The sequence below is a fragment of the Doryrhamphus excisus genome, linkage group LG20, assembly GCF_037039965.1.
Source record: "Doryrhamphus excisus strain RoL-2023G ecotype Guam linkage group LG20, RoL_Dexc_Guam_v1.1, whole genome shotgun sequence".
Classification (NCBI taxonomy): domain Eukaryota; kingdom Metazoa; phylum Chordata; class Actinopteri; order Syngnathiformes; family Syngnathidae; genus Doryrhamphus; species Doryrhamphus excisus.
The window spans coordinates 8918524-8942708 of NC_136376.1; the positions used below are offsets into that span (position 1 = coordinate 8918524).

At 40.5% G+C, this 24185-nt stretch overlaps 1 protein-coding gene across 2 annotated transcripts in view; it reads right to left on the reverse strand.

Moving 5' to 3' along the window:
• Positions 1–7555: 7555 nt before the first annotated feature.
• Positions 7556–24185, reverse strand: part of macrod2 (mono-ADP ribosylhydrolase 2) — a 452466-nt gene continuing 435836 nt past the window's right edge. For both annotated transcript variants that reach the window (XM_058058340.2, XM_058058339.2), the window contains 3 exons: positions 12136–12174; positions 11191–11262; positions 7556–8296 (listed from right to left, as the gene is read on the reverse strand). In XM_058058340.2, coding sequence (XP_057914323.2) covers positions 8274–8296; positions 11191–11262; positions 12136–12174 — 134 coding nt within the window. In that variant the 3' untranslated portion in view covers positions 7556–8273. The remainder of the gene's footprint in view (positions 8297–11190; positions 11263–12135; positions 12175–24185) is intronic.

Below are 24185 nucleotides of genomic sequence, written 5' to 3' on the forward strand. Positions count from 1 at the left end.
AAAGATCGCAGGGGTGCTGGAGTCTATCCTAGCTGTCTTGGGGCGAGAGGCGGGGTACACCCTGGACTGGTCGCCAGCCAATCACAGGGCACATATAGACAAACAACCATTCACACTCACATTCATACCTATGGACAATTTGGAGTCGCCAATTAACCTAGCATGTTTTTGGAATGTGGGAGGAAACCGGAGAAAACCCACGCGTGCACGGGGAGAACATGCAAACGCCACACAGATTGCACAGGGTGGAATTGAACCCCGGTCTCCTAGGTGTTGCGTGCTAACCACTTCACCGCCGTGCAGCCGCTTGTAGTTCATTCAAAGGTAAAACTACATTATAAGCTCTGTTATACATACTCTGTGGTGATGTTTTAATGTAGCAGATGGTCCGGAGTTTTTTTTTTTTTTTTTTTACGTACGCTAATTTTCCTCAAAATTGGATCATTTTAAGCTTCTGGTACAACAATTTGTCATTTCCCATTTGGCAACGCTGACTCCGATTTGAGCTTTTCTTTTTTGACAACCGGACTGAAGTGGATTCAGCTGCGGATGTCACTCTTGTGCATCATCACTACATTGATTTTCAAAGTAAACAGACGGAGAATCATTGGAAAAATCTCCCAAAGCTTACATTGCTGCTCGGTGATGAAATTTATTCAGATTTATTTAAACAAAAGAAAATAAAGCTGTGCGATGCTTGCTTTTTATCTGTGCTGTTGCAACAATGAGAAGGAAACTTTGCTGTTCACCTGAGTCAGCGCATTATCAAGGTGACAATTAGAGCAACAAAAGGGAAACGGCCAAGGACAGAATTAGTTTATCTAATCCTTTTTCTCTTGTATTGTCACAAGGGGCCATCAGTACGAGACAAATGGTTTTTAGTTGCACAATAAATGTAATGTGGGTCCTGTGCTGATGGAGTTGAATGGACATTATTCACTCCTGTCCTGTTCAAAGCAACGCTGGAGGTCCTTTGAACGTTTTCACAGCATCTCCCCACCTTTGAAGACAGGCATCTGTAATGAGTGGCGTCAATTTTCATCCCAATTAGAGTGTTTATCTCAGCTTAGTTCACCTATGGTGTTGCCTTTGCCTCTTGTGGGGCGCTGATGAATTTTCATGAAGGACAAACATTGTAGTTCAGATAAAAAAAAAAAAAACACGCTTATCATGTGCCAGGATTTAAGGCTTTAGAACTGGAATTATTTCTCCTCAATTTGTTTGTGCCGTGTTAACAGCGAGTGAGGCGCCCAGTCGGCACAGTGATGGGGGGGTGGGGTTGGGGTGGGGGGTGACTGGCAAGCCATGTTTATGTAAGAAGGGGCTCTCGGAGCTTTCATGTGGAAAATGGAAGAAATGCTGCACATCACATATCATCCCCCAGCACTTTGATGAGACCCCTCAGATAGAAAGTGACACAAACATGGCCGCTACACGCGTCAATCAAAGCTCTGTCACAAACATGAAAGCTGTGCTGCATTCATGGCATGGACGTAGTTTGAACCCATTTGTTACATTCAATCTTCGCACCCCTAAGCAGCATTGTAACATAACAATTGAATATGTAATGTTATTACTGTACAGTATAACGTCAACTTCATAAAAATTGCTAAAAAAATGAACCAAAATACAAATTTAAGACATTCAGAAGACGCACACAGACACTGTGATAATATATGTATTATTCTACATGATCACTAGGTGTCAGTAATGTTACTGTAGTGTCCAATGAGACACACAAGTAGCAGACATAATTGCAGGAACAACAGGCTTTTATTGAACACACGCCTAGCTAAAACTCAACTCTGAACCACCGAATATCACTTCCTGTCTTCCCCTCACTTAGCTCCTTTTGACCGGAACACATTTACAGCAACACACACAAGCACCAGTCTTATTTATGTTAGAAAGCACTTATTTCTATTTTTATATTTACTATATTGGTTGATTGGAGTGTAATGGTAACTGTAGGGGTGTTAGTCCATGTCTAGAGGGCTCTAATAATAAAAAACATATTTGGATTTGAAACATATGGATTGAGTAAGGACCTCAAACAATGCACAACGATGAGCCAATTCAAGAAACAATACAAGCAGTTGATGTTTGCTAAATACAAGGATGAAGAGTCTTGAACCAGTCATGATGTGCTATACATATCACTATATTGACACTTACTATGGTACCCATTATGTCATTGGATGCTCATATCACCTCCTACTTCGGTACGGGACAAAAAAAAAACAAAACAAAAAAAAAACAACCCAAAACCTTAAACTGTATTATGGAAAGCAGGAAGTGAACAAATGTAACAGTTACTGATTATAAAAGTACCAGATGGAGGGGTAGGATTTAATAAGCTTTGCTTCTTCCTACTCCTTTTGGACATGTGAACTGATTATGTGATGCATTCAATTGTAATCTGATGCATGTTCAAATGAAATTAAACCATTACCATTATCATATTTAGGAGGTCAGACACAAGTTTATGACACTCTAATTATGAAAATATTCCATTTATGAATAAAGACCCTTATCAAAGACTTTCACGGTCGAATCATAATGCAATGTGTATTCCAACATCTAAAGTTACTGTAGATGATGTTGTATTTGAACATGCAGATCTGCAGTATTTATCACTGGTATTGCTGCTATTCAGCGACGTATCAACAGTTAAAGCCACAAAACTCCAACATTGGTGGCTAGAAAGAAAGGCCACGGGCTGTTTTTGTGGAATAGACGCTTTGTTATTGTACCACTGAAGTGGCTGTTATTCCAAAGAGCCGGTGCTCAGCAGCAGCAGCAGCAGGGCGATGGAGCCGTTTCCCCTGACACTGATCTATGGCTCCGATTCAGGGAACCCTCAGCTCTGACATGCAACATTTAAATGAAGTCATTAACATTTAAACTCTTTTTATTCCAGGGACAATCTGTCCTGACATCCGCTTGGCCTTTCAGCAAGGTGGTGGATACACAAGGAAGCTGATGAAGGGGTGGGGAAACTTGTCAGCGTTTCACCAAAAACCTTTTGGAGGACATTATGATTTTATATCACCTATTAAGATGCACCAGATTACCAATTGTGTCGGTATTGGTCTTAATAACTTAACCACTATCCAAGGACGTCCTGTTGACAGAGGGCATAGGCTTGATTCCTAGCCGTGAGGAAGTACATTGAAGTGATCACAATTTTTTGTCAGATTCATCTGTAATTAATTAAAACAAACAATTAATTTATCATAATTAATCACACTATGTCTGGCAGTGGCAGATTAACTGAAAATGTAAATCAAGTTAAGAGATGCCACACGTGTATGAAAATCTATTTCCCTATTTTTCTACAAGAAAAGCTTGATAAAACATTCCACTGTTCTCAAATATCTTACTTTTTATTTTTCTATACAAAATAAGATCAAGAATAAAGAAAATCAATCAATCAGTAATAAATAAATATAATAATAATAAAACGACAAATAATTAAAAATTAAGAAACCACATATAGTTGGTGGGTAGACAAATTATTTTTTTCAGATTAAAATGAACAAAGCATTATTAGAGCCCTGTAGACATGACAAAACACGACTATAGTCACATTTATACTCTTTTTATTTACAACATATTGCGCAACTGCAGGGTCTTGAGACACATGCTAACTCGCAAGCTAAAGAGCTAGCGACCTAAACGGTAGCCACCAAGTTATTTCCTTTAAACTTAAAAAGCCAAAAACTTACCACTTCCACACGGATAGGGAGGATAACTATTAACAGTTATTTAACCTTTAACATGAACATTAATCAAACGTAATATTTTTTTCTGGGTACATGATACCATACAGCATCCATATCAAACTTGCGCGGGCCGCACTAACATTAAACTTTTATATCAAGGCGGGGGCCTCAAACTAGTGTCCTGCGGGCCACATTTGGCCTGCGGGCCGCGTGTTTGAGACCCCTATAGTAGACTATGAATCACAACTGTGAAGAATAGTGAGTTGCGTTCATAGACAACATATCCTTACATGGTATGAGTGAATTTGCTGGGATTTCCGAGCATACTTAAATGCAGCAAATTCTTAATACCACTTATTGTTGTTTTTTTTGTTTTTTTGCATTTCTGTTCATTTAGACCACACATACACGCCTAATCAAGATGTTATAGCGATGTTCAGGGTGTCCGTGAATGCATCTCGTGGTCAAGTGACTGCAGATGTGTTTGTTTGGAGTTGGAGATACATACATGGTGTTGGAATTGCACTGCTGTTGATGTGTTCAGGTTACATTAAAGAGTGTCAGACCGTGTGTGACTCTGTGGGGAGCTACACTGTGCAACCGTCTGTCATCATACCGTAGAACCGTGGCTTGCCATGATGCATAAGCATTAATTATGCAAAAAAAAATTAATGTAATTCATGAAATCAATTACTTACCGCTGTTAATGTATACATTTTGACAGCCACTATATGTATATACAATGTTAACTTGAAATTAAAAGTAGCCATGAGATCGATAAGTCTCCAGTCACAACAACTTTTTGTCTGTTGAACGAGCACTGATGAGGAATCCAGGTTCAATATATCAAATAGATTGCGTACATTGATTCTGCCCCTCAGACTTTGTTTGCTACAACAATGGAAAATTATAATTGCACACATCGACACATATATGGATCAGTGATAATTTTCTCCTCTTGTATTGTTGAGTTAGTAGAATTAGTAGACCCTGCCTGAAGTTGGTTGATCAATGCATGCATTGATCTTTTTTTTTTCGCACTTGTGTCTTTGGGTTGCATTACTTTTGCAATTGTTCCGTTGTTTTGGTTTGATATACTCATATCCGTAATGTTAAGGTTTATAAGACAGTAAATCCTGCATACATGTACTAGTACAAAAAACAAAGCTTTTTGTGGTGGCTTGCTTGCATCTGTAGGACTTCGGTGTCTGATGGAGCTGGGGGGCTAAGACAGATGTTTTATTCGTCATTTGTACTGGAAAGCATTCACACTAATGGCAGTTCATCACAAAACCTAATCATCTTTTTATTCCTGTTTTTATTAATGTGCTTAAAAGAAGCACCATATCTCAATTTTATGTCTCAAAAAACACCCAAAGTCACCAAAAGTGTTGGACTTTTTCCAGAAAAAATATCAAAAGTGAGCTCATGGACATAAAATCAATGATGATGACACAACGTCATTTGAAAGCACTTAATGTCCACTCCAATAGGATGTGATGTCATCCACCGACTAATCACATTTTGCTAATTATTTTAGCAATAACTTGTGTTATCATGCCATTATTCAGCAGACCTGGTAGGCAGACTGGCGTTAAACATATTGTGTGTTGGCGTTCCTGCATCTACCATTCACACTGTAAACATGAATGTTCAAAGTACTTAAATAAATTAAGTTATACATACTCAAAAGTTCTTAAAAAAGTTCTAATAAATTCATTTAACTAAGTACTTTTAACTAATATGTTTTGATTAAATTAAACTATGGCTATATTAAGTAAGATTAACTTAAAAACATAGTTTACATACAATGTAAGACACTGTAAATCGGAATGCTCGAAATAATTAATTGGTATAAGTATAGTTTCTTAAAAGTTCTACTTATAAATGTTGATTGCCAGTTGCATTATCTGTCTTTTCAGTTTATTTAACTTTAAATTTTAAATTTAAATTTTTGATTAATATGAACTTTTTGCAGATTTGTGTAACCTACTTATAATAATTAACTTATAGTTAATTAAAAAGTAAAAAGTATCTATTAAACATGAATAAATCAAACCAAAAATCAATTAAGAATAAATATATTGCATCAGATAGATTTGTACTGTGTAGGTTACACATGCACACCTTCTTCCTATAGAAAGAGTTGAAATGAACAAAAATAAAAAAATGGAGAATGCATAGCAGACAAAATGCGAAAAAGAAAGATATTTCTCTATTCACTCCAATATTAAAAAACTATATCTAATATTCATTCATTCATTCATTTTCTACCGCTTTTTCCTCACGAGGGTCGCGGGGGGTGCTGGAGCCTATCCCAGCTGTCTTCGGGCGAGAGGCGGGGTACACCCTGGACTGGTGGCCAGCCAATCACAGGGCACATATAGACAAACAACCATTCACACTCACATTCATACCTATGGACAATTTGGAGTCGCCAATTAACCTAGCATGTTTTTGGAATGTGGGAGGAAACCGGAGTACCCGGAGAAAACCCACGCATGCACGGGGAGAACATGCAAACTCCACACAGAGATGGCTGAGGGTGGAATTGAACCCTGGTCTCTTAGCTGTGAGGTCTGCGCGCTAACCACTCGCCCGCCGTGCTGATATCTAATATCAACTCCAAATATTTAAGCACTGATATACTCAAATGTTTGAGTTTATGAACTTGAAAAAAATGTGGCAACTGATTGCCTTACTTTTTTTGAGTTCTGCTAACTTATTTGGGTTTACAGTGCAACTGTTCCAATATTATGTATGAGTGCTGGTTTTACAAAATCGGGGCACATTTTGACCCCAAACCCTATCACATTGCATGCTCGATGTGTGGAAGTGCTCTAACATGTAAAGACTACTGTGGATTTGTGTAAATAATTTTTTATCAAAAACCAAATCCTATATTCCCTGTATGAAAACTAGGTTCCACTGTACTTTGTTATGCTTGTCACATGGCATTGGGTATTTGAGACATGAGTTACATGATAGCGCAAGTATCCTAGAAATGTGATTTACAGTGAATTCGGGACAGATAGCAGTGAGCAGATAGCGTGTTAGGAAAAAAAAAACTGTGAAGCACTCACTTCTACTTCACTTCATTGACCTGCCAGCACTCTATCTGGCAAATATTGAAGTTAAAGTTGCATGAACGGTGGTACAGGCGTGAAGAAAGCACGCACGCAAACACATAAACTCTGCAGCTTTTTTTTTTTTTCTATTTTGATGATGCGACAACCCCTGTTGATGTTGAAGGCAAACACCGCAGGCATTCATGTCAAGGCTTAACGTTTCTCAGTCTGAGTGGGGGGGGGGTTTCTGAGGTGAGAAGGTGTACCGCACATCTCGTCTCATCCGATTCAAGAGGGGGGCCCTGAGTGGTAGCGTGCAGGAGATCACAGGACGCACTAATTGTTCCTGACTACCCCCAGAGACGCACACTGATTGCTCTGTTACAGCGGCTCACATATAATGTATGAGCTGAGGTAACGTTAACTATCTCCGATGCAATCAGAACAAAATAAAACATGAGCTCCTGTTACGATGCAAAAAATTAGAATCGTGACATTTAAAAACCATGACGTGGATCTCACTTGAATCTTTATTAGTTCTTTCAGTTATATTTTAGCAAAGCAAAACATCAAAGTATGAAGGCATCATTTCATAGACTGTGACCCATTTGATCCTCAGTGTGACATCACTGAAGGTAAGTTTAAATCATACAGAACTAAAAATTTAAAAAAAACACATATAAATCAACAAATAATAAGTATTACAATGTTTTAAATGATACAATCTAATCTGAAAAACACAACCTAGGATTCATACTCGTTAAATCTGTGATAATGATTAGATGTTTGATGTGAAATAAGGCAGATTCTTCAGTATAATTAGACAATCTGATAAGGAGACACGCGGAAGCCGAGATGAGTGTAACTTTTTGTTCAAAGCAATCTGCTGGCATGCACCGAGAATGGTGAAAGAAAAGAAAGAGAGCGGGCTAGTCCATTTGTTAGAAGACAATCACATGCTTTTTAGCGTGCGTGGATGTTTGATGAATTTAAAAAAAAAAAAAAAAAGTAGAGCGGTGATTAGTGAGGCTCAGTAGTGGTTTGGCTCAAAAAAGGTCGCTCGCTCTGAAGCATCGTTTATGGCGTATGTGGAGAGATTTTTTGACAAGTGTGAAGCATCACCCAGCCTGGAGTGCCAGGATGCTCTTCTAGTGGGCGTGGCTCTGACTAAGAGACTCGCTTCAACTGATGACATTCGACTGGCACAATAACAATGTGACGACACAGTGTGGTATGGCTCATTTTTTCTGGTTGATATGTTCAAACCCCGGAAGGTTTTCGATACACACATAACTCCAAGGGGCTAAAGGACGTATTGACAAATAAAGAGCTAAATGAAACTGGAATCGTGATCGGTGACTGAATGTCTCGGACATGTGACAGCACCCGGACCGCCATTGGTTTTGTCTGACACTGCTGTGAATGGCCGTCGCTCAGTTTGCTGGCTGTCAGAGGAGGTTGATTGTCCTTCCCCAGGCGGTCATTCTTTCTTCTCAGCAGCGTCTGCACACAAAATAAAGTTAGTGTCTGAATGAGGATTTTTACTGGGTTTCAATTTGGGTTCCGAAATGCATTTATACGGACAATATTGTTGTGTAGACCTGTGCCTCTTTTGTGCTTCTCAAAATAGAAGTTGCAGATACAAAGTCTGAAGTTAGTCAAAGTCATTAAATGTCACTTCCAGACAAAATATTCATATTCATTCACTATGATCAAATTCTGAGTTAGTGTTTTTTTTTTTTAATTAATAGAATGTTTATTTTTATCTGGAAATGATACAAAAAACTATGTACAATGACAATAGTGATTACTTTTATTTAATTTTTCCACCATCTCCAACATCTATTGCCAAATTTGTCATTTCAAGCATGTAACTATTCAACAACAAAAAAAAAAAATAAATCAAACTACTTTAATTAAAAATTTGGCAAGGGTATGAATCCTCATTCAATCCCAGCCATTTTTCAAAAGACAATCAGCACTTCAGCACCGGCCATTTTACACCATTTTGACTCATTTTTCAAGGCACACAGAATATTGTGTTCCGAGGCTATATAAACATGGAACCTACCAAAAGAAAGATATTAGACTCTGGTCTTTCATTACAAAAAAATACGGTATAAATTGGATCGTAAAAGTGAATTATAGCTAAATGAACTCCTACTGTAAGTCACTCACACAGTACACAGAACACATGAAGTAACAAAAGTAACAAAACTAAAACTAAATAAAAGAACTAAACAGTAATAAACAATACAAGTCAAGGCAATAATAACCTTATGTCGCTATTATGAGTTACTGTCACTTTAAGAGGATCAGTGGCCTGAAAGCAACTTGTTCATCATCTGGGTAAACGTTAAAATATGATCTTTATCCTTAATTAGGGTGGTGACCATACTCTGTTGGTAGTAGTGAAGGTGCAAGTGATGTGAGTAGTGGTCTGCAGAATTGAGTAATAAATGAGAGTGTGTACATAACCACATAAAGGCGAAACTCGGAGCACTGTAAACCGAGGACCACTTACACTTAAAGTATAAACATAACGTAACTGAGATTCACTGAGATCTATCAGTCTGGGAACGGTTATAAAACCATTTCTAAAGCTTTGGGACTCCAGCAAACCACAGTGAGAGCCATTTGCTGAGATAAACGGAATCATAAATTCTGCTGTCTGCCAAAAATCCTGAAGTAGAATACCCCTCAAGCTGAAACCAACTTGGGTTCTGCAGCAGGACAATGAACCAAAACACACCAGGAAGTCCAAAATGAAGACTTTGGAGTGGCTTAGTCAAAGTCCTGACCTGAATCTTATTGTCTTATTGTCTTAATTTATATTTATACTGTTATTCTGTATATTTTGTATTTTCATATTTTGTATTTCATATTTTCTATTTTAACAAATTCCTAGTATGTGTTTGATCATACATGGCAATAAACCATTTCTGATTCTGATTCTGATTCTGATTGAGATGCTGTGGCATGACCTTAAAAAGGCGTTTCATGCTGGGAATGACAACAATTCTACAAAGATAAGCCGGCCAGAATTCCTCCACAGCTCTTTGAGAGACTCATTGCAAGTTATGACAATGGCTTGATTGCAGTTGTTGCTGCTAAGGGTGGTCAAAGCAGTTATTAGTTTTCGGGGGCAATCACCTTTTCACACATGTAGGTTTTGATTTTTTTCTCCTTTAATCATACAAATATTAGATTTTTTTAACCAATTTAAAAAAAAAAGTTTTTTAACTAACTAATATTTACATTAGTTTCCATTACACTTTCTCACACCACTGTGTATGAATATACTCCCACCTTTGTGGGAACAGTTTGAGGAGGGCCCTTTCCTGTCCCAGCACGATTGTGCCCCCAGTACACTAAAGTATGCTGAGATGCCTTGCACAGAATCCTGACATAAAGCCCATCAAACACCTTTGTGATGAACTAGAACAAAGATTGTGAGCCAGCAAGGCTCAGGTCTCAGTGAAATCCCTACAGACACACTGTGAAAACTTCCCAGAAGAGTGGGAGCTGTTTTAGCTACCCCCCCCCCCCCCCCCCGGCAGTTATTTCTCTATTTTCTTCTATTTTTACCTCTTTAAAATTCCACCTTCCAAAACCAACCTGTGTGTCTCTGCTAATTTATTTCAAATGCTGCTCGCTTGTCAAATGTGTTTACCCCTGACAAACTGTTCATATTTGCTGCCTCACATTTTTTCACAGGAAACTGATGATGATTAAATCAGAATCGCATTATTTAATTAGAAATGAAAGAGCAAAATACATAACACATGCAGACATTCAAATTGTAGGCACTCTGCAGATCCGCATTCACATTACATGCACTGTTATTATGTCCAAATCTCACAGGGACCTGAGTTTAACAACAGTGTGGTATCCTTATCAAATATGATTTATTTGCATGATTATTGCCCCCACAGTCTGTCTTGTCTGCATCTTGGAATAATATGTATTGCTCACTTGATTTATTGAACGTATGATAGTGGAGTTTGCAGGCCATTCATCACACTCAATCTCCAAAGACGTGCTGACACATTTATACCAAAATATCAGGGTCATCGCTGTGGACCTGAAATGAGGGAGGGGGGAGCATTTACAAATGCATTTGGCCCTGAAGGTAGCACGTACAGACTGACTGCCTGATGTCATTGCCTGCTAAGAGCCTAAGATGGAGACAGATGGGGAGGAGAAGATGAGCTCTGCAGGAGAGATGGCACAGAGAGACGAGGGAAGGTGAAGCTGTGCCGCACTCGGCAGCACAGCAGGGATCGGCTCATTTGGCTAAATAATTTCAGGGAAACCTTGGGATGAAGTCAATTTTAATATAGCAGCTGCAGCCTCTAACGTACGTCTATTAGGATTTTTGTGCATGTTCTTCTTACCTTTGGATTTGATGTTGTCAGTCTGAGTTGATGTCGGTTCCTCTGAGCCCTCAACTGGATGTTTTATGCCCTCTAAACAAGAATATGGGAGTGAGAAAAATATAAAAGAGGCAATGTTATTCTTTGTCTTTACAGAGATAAGGGACATCATTCACAACAAATTTGCCATCAATATTCCAGCGGAAACATCTGTGTGAGCGAGTATGATGGCAAACATCACGTCTTAAGAGTTGTGCTGGTCTTTGGATGAAACACTCTGGCAAGTCTTGCTTAGTGCATCTCCCGTTGCAGGGGTTCGAGCTACTGTAAGTCAAGCACGGACCCAGTATAAGGCAAACCCCTGGTCAGGGATGCAACCAACGACCGCAATGGTGGAGGATCAGTTGGAAGTGGTATCACCAGGGTGTTTGCTCTCCATTAATTCCTCAATAATTCATATCCAAATGCATTTATGACTGCAAATGGAGTGAATAAATAGAGACCATCATGTCACAATGGGCGGCACGGCGGTCTAGTGGTTAGCGCGCAGACCTCACAGCTAGGAGACCAGGGTTCAATTCCACCCTCGGCCATCTCTGTGTGGAGTTTGCATGTTCTCCCCGTGCATGCGTGGGTTTTCTCCGGGTACTCCGGTTTCCTCCCACATTCCAAAAACATGCTAGGTTAATTGGTGACTCCAAATTGTCCATAGGTATGAATGTGAGTGTGAATGGTTGTTTGTCTATATGTGCCCTGTGATTAGCTGGCGACCAGTCCAGGGTGTGCCCCGCCCAAAGACAGCTGGGATAGGCTCCAGCACCCCCGCGACCCTTGTGAAAAAAAAGCGGTAGAAAATGAATGAATGAATTGCTGTTAAGAAGAGAGGCAAAAAATTGGGCAAAGGACAGTTGGGGAGGTTTGTCTTGAAAGTCAAATGTTGATACATCATTTCACTTATTTCCTCACCTCCATTGCTGGTGTCAGTCTCAACGGTCTCGGAAACATCTGTAATTTGAAGCACACACATAAAAAACATGTCTTCATTTTTGTTTCAACTTTGCCCTTCAGGGCATATCAACCGACTCCATCCAACCCTGTCTTCTGAATCTGTCTCTCTCACACCAACTACCCTCATGTCGTCCTCTTTGGTCTTCCTCTATGCCTTCTGCCTGGCAGCTCTAAACGCAGCATCCTTCTACCAATCTATCTATGTCCGAACCATCTCAGTCTGGCCTCTGTGACTTTATCTCCAAGGCCTCTAACATGTAATGTCCCTCTTATGTACTCGTTCCTGATCCTATCCACCATAGCAAACAAAAAGGGGCTCAGAGCTGATCCCTGCTGCAGCCCTACCTACACCTTTAACGCTTCTGTCACACCTCCAGCACATCTTACCACTGTCTTACAATCTTCATACATGTCCTGCACCACTTTAGCATACTTCTCTGTCACTTCAGACTTCCTCATACAATACCAAAGTTCCTCTCCAGGCACCCTGTCATAGGCTTTCTCCAGATCTACAAAGACACAATGCAGCTCCCTATGACCTTCTCTGTACTTCTCTATTAACATTCTCAAAGCAAATACTGCATCTGTAGTACTCTTTTTTGGCATGCTCACAAATGCTGACTTCTGCCCTTAGTCTAGCTTCAACTACTCTTTCCCATAACTTTATTGTATGGCTCATTAGCTTTATACCTCTGTAGTTGCCACAGCTCTGCACATCACCCTTGTTCTTAAAAATGGGCACCAACACACTTCTTCTCCATTCCTGAGGCATCTTCTCACCACCTAAGATCCTATTGAACAACCCAGTCAGGAACTCTGCTACCTCTCCTAGACACTTCTATACCTCCACAGGTACAGCATCAGGACCAAGTGCCTTCCCACTCTTCATCCCTTTCAATGCTCTTCTCATTTCATCTTTACTACTTCCTGGTCCACAGCAGACACCTCTTCTACTCATTGTTGTCTCTCATTTACGTTATTGTAAGTAAATTCATGAAATGCATTTGGGAGTACACATCTCCTATGTACACTTAATGGCCTCTTGTGCCTGGAAATAAAGTGCTTTCCTTGATTTGCACTTAAAAAAAAAAGAACAAAACATACTCGAGACGGGAGAGAGATGCGTGCAAAATTAATTACAAACTGACATCCCTGTAAGGCAGCCTGAGAACCCCCCCCCCCCTGCACCAATCCTCCCTCCACATCCTCTATACGGCCTGTTATCTCTGTAGTCACACAACTCCTTCCTTCTTCCTCACTCCCCGAGCAAACCTCGCCGCTTCCCTCCTTTGCAGCAACAATCAGGCAAACAAAGCACACCATAAAAATACCCACTCTCCCCCGGCGGCGTGGTGGCGCAGTGGCAGCGTGAAATACAACCGCTTAGCTTTGTAAGAATGGGTAGAATTGAAAGCATTTTGCAGTCTGCAGTGAAGGTCAAATAATCTCCAAAAGGAAATGCAAAGAACTGGGCTACAATCTGTGCAAATGAAGTCCTATGACAGTTGACAGTTGCTATAGGATGCAGGGAATGCGGTGTAAACAATGATATAATGCAATGCACCTCTTCTATCAGCGCATCTTCAGTTCTTTGTGTTTGTTTGCTTTCAGCCATCACCTGTCTGCTTGTGCCAGGTTGCATCATTGTTTGACATTCAGCCTTCTATTCTCTGGAAATCTTAACCCTTATTGCTTCGAGCTGTCTTGCGCTTAATCAAAAATACTTTCCCCCAAAACTGTGTGGAGTTTATCTGATGCAACAATCTCAAGTAAAGTTTCTAATCCCTGATAGTCCAACAGCAGGAAGGATGAAGCAACAACAGTCTTACACTTTTTGGTGTGTGTAATTTAGTTTTAAAGCACAAAACTACCCAGAGGGGATGTAACAATCTACAAAGCAAGTTTAGTGCTGACGTTTTAGAAAGGCGGCGTCATTGCTTAAAATGAGGCCAAATGCAGTAGGAAATACAAAATAATAAGTGGCCATGCATCACTTACAGTTAGAGCTTCACTTTTAGTACTTCAAATGTAAAATATTCATAAAAATTACATTTTCTTTTAACATAACTTCTTACAGTCTTTGGTTGTAGTAGATAATGCTTTTAACATGTCTATTTGCAGGCGGCACGGTGGTTAGCGCGCAGACGTCACAGCTAGGAGACCAGGGTTCAATTCCACCCTCGGCCATCTCTGTGTGGAGTTTGCATGTTCTCCCCCGTCCATAACAATAACCCAGAAAGTGAAAAAAGTCAAACAATAAACGCACCATCTTCTGATAATGCTGGGAAAAAGAAATGGAAATCTAAGCAAAAATTAACTACCTGAAATTGAGGTCTAGGGCTGCACGGTGGTCGAGTGGTTAGCACGCAGACCTCACAACTAGGAGACCAGGGTTCAATTCCACCCTCGGCCATCTCTGTGTGGAGTTTGCATGTTCTCCCCGTGCATGCGTGGGTTTTCTCCGGGTACTCCGGTTTCCTCCCACATTCCAAAAACATGCTAGGTTAATTGGCGACTCCAAATTGTCCATAGGTATGAATGTGAGTGTGAATGGTTGTTTGTCTATATGTGCCCTGTGATTTGCTGGCGCCCAGTCCAGGGTGTACCCCGCCTCTTGCCCGAAGACAGCTGGGATAGGCTCCAGCACCCCTGCGACCCTTGTGAGGAAGAAGCGGTAGAAAATGAATGAATGAATGAATGTCTATTTGCACTCTTATGCAAAATCGGTCTGCATGTCTACATATCTGTCCATCATTTCGGGGGTGTCACATATGATTCAATTTGTTGTAAACTGCATTGACAGTATGCACAGTTTATGCTTTCCACCACAAGATGGCCCTGTTGGCACATTGATATGATATTCTACCTGCATGTATCAGTAAAGAATCAGAGCTTACTTAGATTGCAGTCAATGCATAAGGTGATGGCGGTCCTTAATTAATGAACTTGGATGTAAATAAACCTGATGTTCATTTGTTTTGAGACAAAACAGAAAGTTAATATATCAAATTCCCATCCCGGACTGGCCTAAACATTATCACGTCCTGTAAATCCAGGATTTGGTACATTCCCCTTCCGGTTGCGGTAATTTGAATTTCTTTCACTGTTGGTTAAAGTGTTATGCCCCGCTCAGCCACCTTAGAATACATAATGTTAATAAATCAATAAGACTCAAACAAAGTGTGTCACTTGTCACATACCGCCACAAAATTGTGCATACTTTGCATTTGCTGCTAGTCGTAAAGCTGATGCTGACCCATGCAACATGAGTGGGAAGAACACTTCTGTCATGTCTGCCTTATTAACCAGGCTAGCATGGCATCATAGCACGCTACAAGATGTGTGCAGGAGCAGCAGCAGCAGGAGCTCACAGGAATATTGGCTTTATTCCAGATGCTCCTTTCTGTCTTCCCTCTGCTTGCTTTACAGCGGGAACACTGCTGGGTGTAGCAGAATCCCCTTCTATAAAACCAATTAGTGATTGGAATAAAAGCAGGAATTCCATAATCTCTACGTGGCACTGTGAATTTACCATTCCCAAGGCAGTGTTCGTCTGATTTATACTACAATTTGACTCCTGTGTGTGCTGACAGTGGAAGGACCATCATTTAGAGAAGTGTGTGTGTGTGTTGTGGTAAACACATAAACAAGATGGGGGTGAGAGAAAAACAGTCTTCTGTCAAGGTTCTAGTGAAGGAGAGGCCCAGTCCACAGAGGGCTGATAAGAAAAAAAAAAAAAGTGGAAAAACAGTCCACAGAATTGACTCCCTCAGCAGGAAACTAGACCGCTTACACTAGCGCTTCCAAACACTAGGACCATGGACCCTGAGGGGTACTTGAAAGCGTCTCCCGTTTTTCTTTTTTGGTATGTAAATTACTAGTATGCTTGGTGAAAGAATTGGAGTTAATCTGTGGCTGTGCAGAAAGATGCCATAAACACAAACAAACTCCGCAAAGATGAGCAACAACAATTACAGATGCTCGGTGAAAACATGCACAATAGAATATCAATCAATAGTTCAAGTGCGTGTCTGCTCATTTGCATACGTAAAACAAAGGAAGAGAGATGGACGTAAGTCATCCTCATATGCAGACAAGCAGAAAATTACATCCACTCCAATGTCCGTTCATTTATTGGACGAGAGGTGGCAACAAGACATTGGCACTGCAGCACGGTACTCAAGCATTGCAGTGACTTTGAACTGGACTACAGCAAGTTTAGAGAATATTTATAAACTATATATGGTCATTTTGGCGTTACTATGGGGTACCTCTTATGCTCTCATTCAATGCTGTTTTTTCTTCATATGTTTGATTTCCTCTGCACATACAGAGGCTACTCTAGTATTGACACCCTATTGACAAAACCAACAATACACCTCATTTTCTCTTTATGGGGACCAGCAGTCAAACGACACCCCCCACACCTGATTTGTTTTGAGGTGGAAATCTGTCTGCCTCAAACTATGACTGGTACTGCTACTCACTGAGTAGTACTACTGTCCGATATGCTATTATTCATTCTGATTCCAAAAGCATTCTAAATGATGTTCCCCTTATCATTTATGCATTTGCGACTTCATTCATTATTTTTGCAATTGTATTGCTTGTCTATAATAGTAATAATAACAATAATAATAATAATAATAAATTTTATTTGTATAGCGCTTTTCAAAATACTCAAAGACGCGTTACAGAAAAAATTAAGTTGAATAAAAGCAAGTAAACAGAGTAAAATATACATTAAAATACAACATTCATTGGTTAATACACAGTTAAAACATGAGTAAAAGCGGGGCGGGGCACAGCAGTCAGATATAAAAAGTTAGACATTAAAAACAGATTTAAAGAGGAGGGTTTTTAGTTGTTTTTGGAAACTGGGAAGGTCAGGGCAAGCACGGAGCGAATGGGGCAAAGAGTTCCAGAGAGTGGGGGCAGCGATGGAGAAGGTTCTGTCTCCCCAGGTTCGGAGCTTGGTCTTACAGAGTCTGAGGAGCGAACGGGACGCGGGGGGATTGTGTGGATGGAGCAGGTCTGTGAGATATGGGGGGGGGTCAGATCATGGAGGGCTTTGTAGGTTATGACAAGAACTTTGAAGTGAATGTGTTGGGGGACGGGAAGCCAGTGGAGGTTTTGTGAATATATTGTAGTTTGTTGAGGGTTTTAGAAGGTGTACCGTAAAGAATACTGTTGCAGTAGTCCATTCTGGTTGTGATGAATGCATGGATCAGGGATTCAGCGGCAGAGAATGGAAGTGATGTCTGTATTAAATAAACAATTCCTACCCATCTGTAGGATCTCTGATGGAGCTCCTGCCTCTAATACCACTAATACCTCCGATACCAATACCAATAGAACAAGTTATACTACACTGCTCTTGTCATTCTGGCCTCGTAAGCCCACAGTGGAGTCCCTGCAGGTTTATCCAACAAAAGCAGCATGGGAACAGTCTCTGCTTAATGTTCCAGACAGAAGTCTTGGCCAGAACAGAAGGTTTCTTTTGTTCCACAGGTATAGGACTTTCTGTTGTCTAGGATCCCTCTTTTCTTGAGAAGAGTAAAAAGATACACAGTAGAATGTATCTTCTCTAAGGAAAAAGTCTTCTGTTTTTTGGGTGTCCAAATTGGAGTTGTCTTGCTATTTATTCCTCAATTTATGAAAACTACCCATCATCCACAATCCCTATGCAAGACAAGAACACTCATGTCCCTTTTCTGTGTGTTCTAGATAGCCGCCTCGTGCTGACAGTTTTTCACTAACAATGCAGGTAATGGGGATTCACTTATTCTGTCTACAAAGCCCTCTAGAAAAACACCCCAAACTCTGCAACAAAGTTTAATATACATGTGGTAACCATGCAGTAACAGGTATATTCAGGTATATTTATGTTAACATGAAACTTACATTATAACGTCCCATATTATAGTTATTGTAAGCATTTCCAGATCCTCTTTACTGTGTATGCTTCCCTCAACAACAACAGCATACAGAGCATGTTCTGTGTTTGCTACAACTAATCATGGCAGACTTCTTGTGATGTACTACTACTCCGGGACAAATAGAGCATTGTTGGCGATTTCTGTTTTTTTTTTTTTTGTTTTTTTTTTAGGGCTTTATAGGTGAAACAGGTGAATCCCCATTAGTGGAAAAAACTGCCAGCACGACACAGCTATTTTGAACACACAGAAAAGGGAAAGATGTGTGTTCTTGTCTCACTTAAGGATTGTGGATGATGTTTTTTTTTTTCTTTAGAGTGCAGTTTTCCTTTAAGGACCAGAAAGCTGAATATATCACACATGAAAATCAATTATTGACCAAATCGGTTTAATTTCTGTATTTTCTTAAGCTGATTATCTGGTGAAGATCTTAACGTTTTTGCAGCTTTAATAAAGCAGACAGAAGGCCATTGCTTGCCTAACAGCACTTCATTTTCAGACAATAAGAGAGGGAAAACGTCAAGGTCAGTACCAGAGTGTTTTTGCATTGCTTTCAATGTCTGTGTGAGAGAGAAGAATTTCATTCCAAATGCAAAGCGGGTGGTCTTTGAAGAACTTGGTCCTGATCTTTGCAAGGCCATGTATATTAAACAAGCATCAAAGAACCCCTCATTAAACTTGCCATGGACTAATAGTCAAGGGTCTGATATGCCCAGTGCAAAGATAATTAAATACATCTCTCCACTTAAGCTAAGCAAGAAATGGTGGGCCTCAACAGGTGCCCGACCAAAAGATGTAATGAGCGAGTAAATGTGGAAAGAAGCCCATTTTCATATGTTAATGTTAAGTTTGTTGTAGAAGCTTCTGCAAATAGCTTAGCTGCTCTCAAAACAAGAGCGGGGGGAAATAGTTTGTGTCTAAGGGGGGGTAAGTGTTTCATCACTGGAGTTTTCTTTGCTGTGAGATGGAACAGTGTCTAACAATCTGAGCCAATTAAGGAGCACTGAGCTGTGACCTGCAGGCTCAGGAGATGAAAACAAGCCTGCTTTGTAAACTCTGTGACCGCCTCTCTCTCGACTGCTATGCCCCCTCAGAAGCCAAGAGTCTTCATTTATATTCCCCCTTTCTTCTCCCCAAGAAAGGCCGAGGCGTTGTGGACATTAAGTAGCATTGTGCTCCCCTGCGGGTGTGGGTAACCTTGCGGGGGCAATGGCAGTGGCTCAGAGTTTGCGTTGGGGGTCCTTTAAACAAGACTGAAAAGTCCAAGCTTATTACGCAGGCTTGGACCATGCTTGGCAAGATGAGAGGGTATTTTGATGGAGTGAAACACAACAGGACAGGACGCCATCTGCTTTGGGTTGGGTAAAAGCAGAGCGAAAGAGGAGATGATTGGATGGCAGAAGAAAAGACAAAGTTGATAACATACTCTGCCAAAGATGAATGGAAAATTACCATTGATGAACCTTTGATTAGATGAAGAACGTGTCTCTACTGGATACGTTGATCTCTCTAGTCATTTTTAATCCACCGCCCAAAAATAGTGAGAGACAACCATTGTAGTTTGACGGGACACAAAAAGAAGTACTTTAAAAAAAAAAAAAAACTCAGAGATGAGAAGGCGTAAGTGAATACCTGATTAAGTGAAGAACTAAAAGAAGGAGATGACACGAAAATAGACACCGGAGAGGGGTAAAATGCAAAAGAGGCCTCCCCCTGTGTGACCTACATACCTGCTGTCAGTGGTGGCCTGCTCCTCTCTCATCACTTGCTGAATAACTTTACATAATCGCTCCCTGCGCTTGCTGCACAAAACCGAACGCCGGCGTCTTCAATCCTGATTGTGGTTTACTATATCAATCCACAGACGGTCTGGGGAATGCTTAATTTGACAAGGAGGTGATGTAAAAACCTGGGATACATTAATAGGACAAACCGCAGGGATGAATGTGTAGACTGGGAATGTTTGTATGTGTGACAAGAGGCTGTGGCTCGGGCCTTCATTTGCAGTTAGGAAGCAATGCCTCCTCTGGGCTGCTCATGGTTGTCCACAGGAGATCATGCAATGAAGCAGTCAGTGTAATCAAAGTGCTGCAGTAAAAACTCGGAGCACTGGCAGACTGCTGCCCATCTTCGGAAAGGTCAGCCACATAAGGCAGAGTGATTGACAGACCTCGAGAGAACGATGCATGCAACAGAGATAATATTAAAAGCACAAACAGTGAATAACATTGACTATCTTGTTGATACAATGGCAGCTGTCGGCAAACAGAAATAGAATGCAAGATTTATATTTACATTTGATGTGCGAGGAGCATTCAAAACAAGCTGGCTGTGAAAGACACCCATCAAGTCCAAAAACACTGCAGTGCTTCACTGGAAAAGGGCAGCTAGTCTATTAGACTGTGAGCTATGCCGTCGCTACTGTGAATGATAATACTTGTCATATGGAAGTGGGAGTGAGCCAGGCAGGATTAGAACCACACATGCTCTACAACACAATTTTTTTTCCTCTCATGCCGTGTGGAAGTGGTAAGTTTTGGTTTTTTACTTTATCTGTTTCCCCTCCTCTTTGTTTGAAAGACTTTACATTTTAGAATAAGTAAATTCAAGAGGCTAACTAGTTTACTCAGTAGCTTGCTTGCCTAGTATTCTATGGCGGATATTTCTCGTGTCCCTGCAGTAATCCCATAGCCTGTGCAATGTGGTTTAAACAAAGAATACGTGTGTAAAGATGACTATGGGGATGCTATTTAATGTTTGCTGGGCTCTAATAATGTTAAAACCATGTTTAGAAAGTCATAAACAGGTTTTAACTACAAAACTACAACTACAAAAATGTCCCTTTTATTAATATGAACGTATTTATAATTTTTCATACATTTTATATAGATATATATTTTATATACATATAGAAATATATATTTAATATTTTATTAATATTGAATCCTACTTTGTGGAATTTCAATATGATGGTCGAATTTGGAACAAATTAACTGCAATAAGCAAGGCAAAACATTAGTATATGTTAGTAGTTTACATTATTTAACATATGCAAATTAGGACATACTGTAGCAAGAAAAATGAAAGAATACATTCTCAACACTGGACTGACCAGAATGAAGACTTTAAATTATTAGAAATTAATTGTAAATTAGGGCGGCACGGTGGTCTAGTGGTTAGCGCGCAGACCTCACAGCTAGGAGACCAGGATTCAATTCCCACCCTCGGCCATCTCTGTGTGGAGTTTGCATGTTCTCCCCGTGCATGCGTGGGTTTTCTCCTGGTACTCCGGTTTCCTCCCACATTCCAAAAACATGCTAGGTTAATTGGTGACTCCAAATTGTCCATAGGTATGAATGTGAGTGTGAATGGTTGTTTGTCTATATGTGCCCTGTGATTGGCTGGCCACCAGTCCAGGGTGTACCCCGCCTCTCACCCAAAGACAGCGACCCTCGTGAGGAATAAGCGGTAGAAAATGAATGAATGAATGAATTATAAATTAATCGCTTTTACGTATTTTAAAGTCTACTTGGATGTTGCAAGGATGACTCGGCGGTGGTGTATCAACAATCTATTGACGGCACGCAGCCATGCAGACAAAATCACAAACCAGATTACACATACAGTAAATGCCAAGCGACAGTAATAATTAGGCAGTGTTGTCGTTTTATAATTGAGATGGAAAGGTTGCTATTCCGTTGGGTTTTATTTTTACATTACTGTATTTCCGTCATGTGTTCTGTGTACCACCTTTTCATATTTTAGACCTCAATTTCATTCATTCATTTTCTACCGCTTTTCCTCACGAGGGTCGCAGCGGGTGCTGGAGCCTATCCCAGCTGTCTTCGGGCGACACCCTGGACTGGTTGCCAGCCAATCACAGGGCACATATAGACAAACAACCATTCACACTCACATTCATACCTATGGACAATTTGGAGTCGCCAATTAACCTAGCATGTTTTTGGAATGTGGGAGGAAACCGGAGTACCCGGAGAAAACCCACGCATGCACGGGGAGAACATGCAAACTCCACACAGAGATGGCCGAGGGTGGAATTGAACACTGGTCTCCTTGTTGTGAGGTCTGAATGCTAACCACTCAACCACTGTGCAGCCCTAGACCTCAATTTCAGGTATTTAATTTTGCTTAGATTTCAATTTCTTTTTCCGAGCATTATCAGAAGATGGTGCGTTTATTGTTTGACTTTTTTCACTTTCTGGTTCATTGTTATGGACCAAGTTTTTCATACTCTGAGAGCCAAGTTTCTGAGCGCACATAGAGCCATCTCAACTAAATTATAATGGCAATGTCTCTGATGAATCTCATTTTCCTCCACAAGAACCACAGAGGAAGTGTACGTGTGCTAGGCTGTGTTTACCTGGGGAACAGATGGCACCAGGATGCACTGGAGAAGAAGGCAAGCTGGTGAGACACTTACACTCTGAGCTATTCTCTGTGGGGGAAACTGAGGCGCTTGGAATTCAGGTGAAAGGTACTTGGAAACATATGTATCTAAATATTACTTCACACCGGGTAAACTCTTTCATGGCAAACCTGATGGCATTGGGCTCTCTCAGTGTTGTGGTATGCTCCACTACACTACAAAACATGCTTATGAATGGCTTTAAGTAGATATTTGTTATATTACGGTAGTTTTATATTGTTGCCCACTTCCCACCTACCGTCTGGCATGTTTGGCTCGTTAGTTCAGCATATGATTGGAAGAGGTGGGCCAGGGCACGGCATGACTGTGAGCATATGCACACACATGCATGCACGTAGTCCAGTCATAGAATGACTGTAATAACCTCTGAAGTTCATTTTTGTTTTTGTTGCTACTATGTTATTTAGAGTCTTATGGATAGCTCACCTTTATAGGTGGATAAGACATGACATTCATATTCTATTCTTCAAATGTCACATCTTATTCTTTATTCGCCTCCATCTGTCTCTCTCACACCAGCTACACTCACAACATCCATAAACCTCCTCTTTGGTCTTACTCTACGCCTCCTACCAGGCAGCTCTAAACGCAGCATCCTTCTACCAATCTATCTATGTCCGAACCATCTCAGTCTGGCCTCTCTGACTTTATCTCCAAGGCCACTAACATGTAATGATGTACTCGTTCCTGATCCTATCCATCCTGGTCACTCCCAATGAGAACCAATTCTTCAAATGTCACATATAGTTCTTTGTTGTAGTGTACTACAGTGTTGGGAATTACAACATTTTCTTTACATATGTGGTGCATTCAAAGTGAAGTAAAGAAAGTTTATCAGTGTTTAAAAAATATGTTAACCCATTTGTAATCCAAAGAATGAAGAATTTATCATGTCTACTGTGATCTTTTAGTCTCAAAGACAACAGTTGTCAGTCGACATGTCACTTGGGGTTTACTCCTTTTTCCATCTGAAGCGGCAGCACCTTCAACTCTTCCTCACTTCTCCTACCAGGCAGCTCTAAACGCAGCATCCTTCTACCAATATATTCAGTATCGCTCCTCTGGACATGTCCGAACCATCTCAGTCTGGCCTCTGTGACTTTATCTCCAAGGCCTCTAACATGTAATGTCCCTCTGATGTACTCGTCCCTGATCCTATCCATCTTGGTCACTCCCAATGAGAACCGATTCTACAAATGTCACATATAGTTCTTAAAGCATATTCTTTGTTGTAGTGTACTACAGTGTTGGGAATTACAACATTTTTTACATATGTGGTGCATTCTAAGTGAAGTAAAGACTTGGAAGTTTATCAGTGTTTAAAAAATATGTTAACCCATTTGTAATCCAAAGAATGAAGAATTTATCATGTCTACTGTGATCTTTTAGTCTCAAAGACAACAGTTGTCAGTCAACATGTCACTTGGGGTTCACTCCTTTTTCCATCTGAAGCGGCAGCACCATCAACTCTTCCCCACTGCCTCCAGGAGACAGGCAGCCCATACAGACATCACTCAGACGCTGTCTTGGGCTTGTGTGAGCTTTTAAAGCATGTGAGTGTGTGTGTGTGTGTGTGTATGCACATGCTGGAGAATGACAAAGATGTGTTCCAGACGTTTCAAGCA